At 41.6% G+C, this 8,714-nt stretch overlaps 2 protein-coding genes across 3 annotated transcripts in view; one reads left to right on the top strand and one right to left on the bottom strand.

The window, feature by feature from the left end:
* Positions 1 to 8,232, top strand: part of LOC120515271 — a 17,358-nt gene extending 9,126 nt beyond the window's left edge. Inside the window, exons 2-3 of the mRNA XM_039736123.1 lie at positions 4,526 to 4,632; positions 4,755 to 8,232. Of these exons, the coding sequence (XP_039592057.1) occupies positions 4,526 to 4,632; positions 4,755 to 8,155 (3,508 nt within the window). The 3' untranslated portion in view covers positions 8,156 to 8,232. The remainder of the gene's footprint in view (positions 1 to 4,525; positions 4,633 to 4,754) is intronic.
* Positions 1 to 8,714, bottom strand: part of LOC120515261 — a 489,908-nt gene that overhangs the window by 223,990 nt on the left and 257,204 nt on the right. The gene's annotated exons all lie outside the window — the stretch shown is intronic.

The following is an 8,714-nucleotide window of genomic DNA, read 5'->3' as shown; positions in this document are numbered from 1 at the left end:
CAGAAGATTTAACTGGGACAATATACAAGTAAAATTCAAGGCCGGTACTAAAAGTGCCAGAGAGCTGGCTGAATCCTGGTTATCAAATGAGAACGCCATCAACAGACACTTGGACATAAATCAAGCATATGCAAACGTAAGAAGAACTTATTCATAATAAACAAGACTTTACACCCAATACCAGACCACCTGAGACCACACTGACTTAGCCACCTCCCCCAACCCACGTAATGTTTTTCTATATATTGCCTTTGATTCTTTTAAGTCTAAGCATTATCCTCTGGTAGGGGTTGAAAGCTCATGAAAAAAAATAAAATAAATAAATAAATAAAAATACTTTATGATACGTGATTCATTTTTCTCCCTTTGTGGATCTCCAGCTGCAAATATGCAAACCGTATCACAGACCTTCTCTTCCATATATATATACATGCAGTATATACACTGCTCACAAAAATTAAAGGAACACTTTAAAGAAACACATTAGATACATCAGATCTCAATATGAAGTTGGATATCTATACAAATAATGACAGGGCAATGTCTTAGGAACAGAAGGATGCCAAGTCTTTTAATGGAAATAAAAGTTTTCTGCCTACAGAGGGCTCAATTGTGTAGACACCCTAAAATCAGAGTGAAATGAAGATGTGGCATGCTAGTCCATTTTTTCAAAAACTTAATTTCTGCTACTCAAAATGCTTTTCAGTATCTTGTGTGGCCCCCACGAGCTTGTATGCATGCTTGACAACGTCGGGGCATGCTCCTAATGAGACGACGGATGGTGTCTTGTGGCATTTCCTCCCAGATCTGTATGAGGGCATCCCTGAGCTGTTGTACAGTCTGAGGAGCAACCTGGCGGCCTAATGGAACGAAACATAATGTCCCACAGATGTTCTATTGGGTTTAAGTCAGGGGATCGTGAAGGCCATTCAATTGTTTCAATTCCTTCATCCTCCAGGTACTGCCTGCATACTCTTGCCACATGAGGCCGGGCATTGTCGTGCATTAGGAGGAAACCAGGACCTACTGCACCAGCGTAGGGTCTGACATTGGGTTCAATGATTTCATCTTGATACCTTATGGCAGTCAGAGCACCATTTCCTACGCAGTAGATGTCTGTGCGTCCCTCCATGGATATGCCTCCCCAGACCATCACTGACCCACCACCAAACCTGTCATGTTGAACGACGTTGCAGGCAGCATATCGTTCTCCTTGTCTTCTCCAGACTCTTTCACGTCTATCACAGCTGCTCAGGGTGAACCTGCTCTCGTCTGTAAAAAGTACAGGGCGCCAGTGGCGGACTTGCCAATTCTGGGGTTCTTGAGCAAATGCCAGTCGAGCTCCACGTGCTGGGCAGTGAGCACAGGGCCCACTACAGGATCGCCGGGCCCTCAGGCCATCTTCATGAAGTCTGTTCCTGATTGTTTGGGTAGAGACATTCACACCAGTGGCCTGCTGGAGGTCATTTTGTAGGGCTCTGGCAGTGCTCATCCTGTTCCTCCTTGCCCAAAGGAGCAGATACTGGTCCTGCTGATGAGTTATGGACCTTCTATGGCCCTCTCCAGCTCTCCTAGAGTAACTGCCTGTCTCCTAGAATCTCCTCCATGCCCTTGAGACTGTGCAGGGAGACACAGCAAACCTTCTGGCAATGACACGTATTGATGTTCCAACCTGGAGAAGTTGGACTACCTGTGCAACCTCTGTAGGGTCCAGGTATCACCTCGTGCTACCACTAGTGACACTGACTGTAGCCAAATGCAAAACTAGTGAAGAAACAGTCAGAAAAGATGAGGAGGGAAAAATGTCAGTGGCCTCCACCTGTTAAAACATTCCTGTTTTGGGGGTCATCTCATTGTTGCCCCTCTAGTGCATCTGTTGTTAATTTCATTAACACCACAGCAGCTGAAACTGATTAACAACCCCCTCTGCTACTTAACTGACCAGATTAATATCCCATTAGTTTCATTGACTTTATGCTATACTCTGATTAAAAAGTGTTCCTTTAATTCTTTTGAGCAGTATATATATATACTGTATATGGTTGAAATAGTTTACTGTCAAATAATGCAAAGAGTATGTGACACGTGTTTCGCCCTAATTCTGGGCTCATCAGGCCTACACACTCACTGCACAACCTCTCGGGGAATCGAACCTTTGTGCTATAACAGGCGAAGCCTCTAAGTTGCGCCACAGCATGTGGTTCGTTCATTTGACAGCATGTAGATCGGGATCATTTAAAGTCAGATTATATTGATACTGATTGAAACGACTGAGGCAAATTTTTTAAACTCAATGGTCAGTAATGCGGCGATCACTCCCTGCACCTCCTCTTAGTGCAGAGGAAGTCAGTTTAAGAAGCGCGTACAGCGATTAACAACTGGGCCGGGGAACACTTAACACAAAGCATTTAATGTACTACATAACTTATGATGGGGTTTGAGAAAATCTAGTAAATTAAACATTGATTTTAGGATAAAGTTTACAATATTCTGCTTTAATGACAAAATAAACTATGAGAATAAAGTGGAAATGTCGACTTTAATCTCGTCATAAGCGTCAAGATTAAAGTGGAAATGTCGAGAATAAAGTCAACATGTCAACTTTATTTAGTTTTTTTTTTTCTTCAATTTGTCCGTATTTTTCTTTTTTCACCGTGGCCCTAATGCGCTTCCGTACAAAACCCTCAGCAGTTCAGTGACAAAACTTTTGCTCAGGACACAGTGTGTGCTGCAAAGGTTTCTGCACACTTTTTACAATATGGACGCAGGTCCAAATATGAGCAAATATAAGAACGGCAGATGGGGTCACTTTAACAAAACCCTCAGTATGAGCAAATATAAAAATGGCAGAGGGAGTCACTTTAAAAGGAACCACAGTGAGTGCTACAAGGATTTTTGTACACAGAACATACCTAATGCTTAAACAACTGTATATATATATATATATATATATATATATATATATAGGTTTGCTATGTACTGAACAAGAAGAGAGCTGCTGTACACTTAGCAGCACTATACAGACTGAACTGACACTGAGAACAGAGATGTCATTTCCTGATGCTCTTTTTCTGATATCTGATAGGCTGGTTCCAGTACACTTTTTTTATTTTATCAGTCCTCCTCTCGCCCGCCCACCTCCACATCCTCTTTGCTTGTGAACTGCCTCTCCGCTCCCGCTGTTAGAATGTACAGCCCCCCACTCGCCCACCCACCTCTCCATACTCCTTACCACAGTATTAAGCTGCTCTACCCATGCTATTACCATGTACACCTCCCCTCGAAAGCCCACCTCCCCATACTCTTTGCTTGTGAACTCCGCTCCGCCTCGTCCCCTCTTTTAGCGCATCAAGTGATCGGTAACATCCTGTCAAACGCTTCTCCCCTCGCAACTTGCGATCCTGCTCCTAAAATATTTGCCCACCTGCCCGCTCGTCCCTTGCCATCTCTGCAGATCATTAGAGCTGCCTGTGCCTGTAGATCTGTGGCTGTCATCTCACAATGTCATGCAAGATGACTAAATTAGCCGGGCAGAGCGCCTGGCTAAAAGACGCTAGGGAGAACACTGCTATTGGGATCGCAGGACAGTTTACTCTTAAGTATGTAAGAAGAATACACAAATGTAAAACAACAACGTATTCATTGAGGGTGTTGAACTCCATCAAGGCCGTGTCTTCTCGTCGTTCCTGTTTGTGGCTTTCATAGAAAGGAAATTAAGGCAGGTGTGCAGTTGGGAGGGGGCTTGGGGTAAAATCGTTGCTTTATGCAGATGGTGTTGTCTTCTTAGCCTCATCTGACTGTGATCTTTGGCAAGCACTCCCATCAGTCAATTACGTTATACATCCATAGACCACAAAGGATTAAATAAGACAATTTGAAAAAAAAGCTTTACAAAAATTCACAATGCATGGCACCAATGCTGCATTAAAAATGTAATATTTGCGTAAATGTTCTGATTTGATTCATACAATTTTTATATTCAGAATCCTGGGCTTCACCATATATGCATTTGTGGGAAACTCCTGATTAGTTTGGCAAAAGCCCAAGTTATATTTCTGAATTAACAACTAACAATTAACAATATTTTTTTCCATTCATTTATTGAATTTGCATAATGCAATACAGGTATTAGGATCATGAAAGCCAGGGCTTAGTCTGGCAACAGTAGGCCAAAGGGAGGATGAGGATGAAGAGCAGAGCACCAAAAGAAAGCAGAACGTACAAATTCTACACAGCTGGTGACCAAAACAGGTTTGAAGCCAGAGCTCTGGGGCTATCCAGTGAGCCATAATGCCACTTCATTTGCCACTTCAATCGGCCCAAGAGTGAGTGAATTTGGGTGTAGTCTAATGGACTGGCAGCTCCTCTAGCAGTGGTTCTTGCAATGTGCCCAGTCCTGCCAAGATACACTCTTCTTCCCCCCCAGCAACCTTGCATAATATTAAAAATGCCAAGAAAATGGATATATTTGATATGAATATTAAAAATACTGATGTTAATATCATTTACATGCTTAATTTCTTAGGCTGGGATCGTCATCTCAAGATGGCTCCCCTTTGGAGATGGCTGCCCTGGGCCGACCTTTCCAGGTGGGGATGCTCTACGACTGTCGCTCTGACTCGCTCATTCCAGGTGAGTTAAAATTCAGCTTTTTAGGTTTGCTCTCTCTCAAAAAAACAAAACCTGCAATGGTATGTGGGGTCCAAGTTTGATCCATATTATATTTTTTTCTTTAATTTTGTTTTTATCACCAGGTGTCACTCTATGGGACTTTGAAAACCTCAAGAAAGACCTCAACATTAAACCCCAGAAGAACACAAAATTCAAGATCATCACATCAGATTCCTTGGATGAGAAATCCTCCATCTTAAATGTGACAGCCTCCCTTAAAGCGAGCTTCTTGTGTGGCTTGATTGAGGTTGGTGGGTCTGCCAAGTACCTCAATGACACCAAATCATCCAAACGTCAGTCCAGGGTCACCCTGCACTACCACATGACCACCAGAATGGAGCAGCTCACCATGAGCCACTTGGGGAGTCAGAAAGTCGACTATCCAGAAGTGTTTCAGCAGAAATCGGCCACCCATGTTGTCACGGCCGTGTTGTATGGTGCTCAGGCTTTTTTTGTTTTTGATCAAAACAGTTCTAAAGAGGAACAGAACCAAGATATTACAGGACAACTAGAAATATTAATTAAGAAATTTATTTCTGTAGATGGAAAAGGAGATTTAAAAATGACAGATGCTGACAAGAAAATTGCTGACCATCTTAACTGCACATTCTATGGTGATTTTGCCCTTCACCAGAATCCCACAAGCTATCAGGATGCCATGGAGATTTATACAAACTTGCCAAATAAACTTGGGAAAGATGACGAGCTAGCAGTGCCCATCCAGGTCTGGTTGTACCCACTGAAAAATCTAAATTCACAGGCTGCTCAGCTTGTACAAGAGATCAGTGTGGCACTCGTGTCCAAATCTCAGGAGGTCCTGGAGGAGATAAACGAGCACATCATGAGGTGTAATGACATCGTGAAAGATGGTGTTGTCGATAACTTTCCGATAATTAAGGAAAATGCAGAACAATTCAAATCAATGCTTAATCAATATAAATGTATTTTCCAAAAAGACCTTGCAAGGGTCTTACCAAATATAAGGGGTGGGAGTGCAAACGAGGAACATCTGGCAGACATCCTGAAGAAGAAGGAAGAGTCGCCATTTAGCAAGTGTGCTATAACAACATGGCTGAATAAAAGAGAAAAGGAAATCAGTATGCTCACAAATGTCTTTAATCAAATTAAAGAGATGAAACTTGATATTGTTATAAATGGCCTGGATACATTAGTTTACAACAATAATATTAAAAATATTGTCTGCTTGACTTTCACCTCACTCCATGTGTGTCAGTCATACATATCAGTAATGAAACGCTACCTTCAGGCCCCTTCTTGTCAGTCCTCAGATCATCTGTCAGAGCCAAGTGAAGAGTTAATCATCCAGAATTTCAGAAAGTATTCCCAGCAATTCATTGAGTTTGCTGAAATTAACCAAAATAGCAAAACAACGAGATTTCTCGTTCACTCCATTCCTGATGAGGAATCTCCTGGGGTGACAATCTATCTTTATAAATCTGGGAGTCTCATCAGCCATAAATTTCAGCTTCCATGTAAACCTGAGCCTCTTGTGGCTGATTCTCGAACAGACAACAGCGTAACCCTAAAGTTACAAGTACAGAAGTCTGATTCAGAAGGACACAGAGTGGAGTATAAACTACCTGAAGATAAAGAGTGGAAGACTGTGGACACAACTGGGACCCTTGAACAGGTTACAATTACAAAGTTACTTCCTGATACAACATATCAATTCAGACACAGAGCCGTTTGTCAAGTTGGTGTGAGTCAGGTCAGTGATACGATTGAAGTGAAGACACTACCTGTTAAAAAACTTAAAGGTAAACTTGCAATAAAACATGAAAGTAAGGAGATTAAAGATGGAAACCCTGGACTTTACCTTTTGCCTTTGAAATCAGAGTTCATAAATAATGAGAACAATATTGCAAAATGGACCTTTGGAAACAGGACATCCAATAAACCTGGAAAAAATATTATGGTCCTCGGAGCCACAGGTTCTGGCAAATCCACCCTGATCAATGGAATGGTCAACTACATCTTAGGTGTGGAGTGGAAGGATGACTTCAGGTTCAAGTTAATCCATGAAGAAACATCTAAAAGTCAAGCTTCAAGCCAGACATCTGCTGTCACTGCCTATGAAATGAACTATCAGGATTATTTCAAGGTCCCATACTCCTTCACTATAATCGACACACCAGGCTTTGGAAAAACCACAGGAGTTCAGCGGGACAAACAAATCACTAACCAGATACGAGAATGTTTTTCATCCACAAAGGGTGTCCAGCACATTACCACAGTGTGCTTTGTGGTTCAGGCCTCCCAAGCTCGATTGACGCACACACAGAAGTATATCTTTGAGTCCATTTTGTCCATTTTTGGGAAAGACATAGCCAATAACATCCTAGTCCTGATCACATTTGCAGATGGACAGCGTCCACCAGTTCTTGATGCCATCATGGAGTCTAACATACCATTCCCAAAAGATGACAAAGGCAGCCTTTTATTTTTCAAATTTAATAATTCGGCCCTCTTTGCTAATAATGATGAGACTAATAGCAGTGATGGTCTGATGTTTGACAAAATGTTTTGGGACATGGGTGCAAAGAGCATGGAGAAGTTTTTTAATTCCTTAGAGAAGATGGATGACAAAAGTTTAGCACTGACAAACGAGGTGCTTAAGGAGCGCAAGCACTTGGAGACGGCAGTGGAAGGATTGCAACCTCAAATTAAAGCAGGATTGATTAAACTTGAAGAAATGAGACAAACCCGTGACATTTTAAATAAGCACATTACTGACATAGAGAGCAACAAGAACTTTGAGTATGAAGTGGAAGTAATTGAGACAAAAAGAGAGAGCATTGCAGGCACCGGCAAGTTCATCACTAACTGTCAGAAGTGCAACTTCACCTGTCATTATCCATGTTGGTTACCAAATGATGAGGATAAGATCAGATGTTCTGTTATGAAGGACGGAGTCTGCACTGTTTGTCCTGGTAGGTGTGTGTGGAGTGTTCACTCCAACCAACAGCACAGATTCATCTATGAAACTAAAAAAGTCAAAAAGACGTACGATGAGCTAAAGAAGAAATATGAACAAGCAAAAGGAGAAAAGATGACAACTGAACAAGTGTTTGAGCGGCTTCAGCATGAGCTGGATGTTGTGGAAGAGGAGGTTCATAAACTCATTGAAGTGTCTCATGATTGTATAAAACAACTTGAAGAAATCGCCCTCAGACCAAACCCGCTGTCCACTCCCGAGTACATTGAGCTCCTCATTCAGGCTGAAGAACAAGAAGCAAAGCCGGGATGGATGGACAGAGTGAAGGCGCTGCAGGAAGTGAGGGAACAGGCAATGATCATAGTAAAACTCAGCAGAAATGAAAAACTCCTACCAAGTGAGCAGAAGAAGCATGACGATCAAGAAGAAAGGAAGAAAAACAGGGGAAGGGTTTTAGGTTGGATTAATTCAACATACGAGGGAGGTAAAAGATTAGTTTGTGATTTGTTTAGTAAAGATGTAAAATGATTGAATGTTGTCTTACTATATTGATGATGTTTTACAATCACCACAATTTATAATAAACACATGTACCTGATAAAAACTAGGAGGCTCTGCCCCTGCTCAATTCGCTCTCACCTCGTGGCTCTGCCATTCGTGATTTGGTAAGCTGATGTGCTGCCAGGTCCATCTATGAAGAATAACCGCTGACAAATTTCACCGAGAATTCATTTTTGAATTGTGTCGAAAACTGCTCTTTGATCATCGTTTAATTGTGAGTACTTTTCCCCGATATCATTTTCCATGGCCTTCCACAGTTCAATCTTCATCTGCTGTTATCTCTTTCTTTACCTCAGATTCATCTATTTCTTCTAGAAGATCAAATTGCTTCATCGTTAAATGTTCTGCTTCTAACAATTCTTTGATGATCGAAAGAGCTGTTTGTTCACTCGACTTTATGAATAATGGTCCTTTGAATGCTTACCATAATTTTAAAGCATCAACTTCACCCGTCATAATTAATTACATGAAGAAGTGTCTTGATTTGTCAGACATCATTATGGAAGCGGCATCAGATATCATTCTG

The sequence above is a fragment of the Polypterus senegalus genome, chromosome 1 (assembly GCF_016835505.1).
Source record: "Polypterus senegalus isolate Bchr_013 chromosome 1, ASM1683550v1, whole genome shotgun sequence".
NCBI classification, from domain to species: domain Eukaryota; kingdom Metazoa; phylum Chordata; class Cladistia; order Polypteriformes; family Polypteridae; genus Polypterus; species Polypterus senegalus.
The sequence above is the reverse complement of the archived record's forward strand: the minus strand, read 5'-3'. Positions and strand labels throughout refer to the sequence as shown.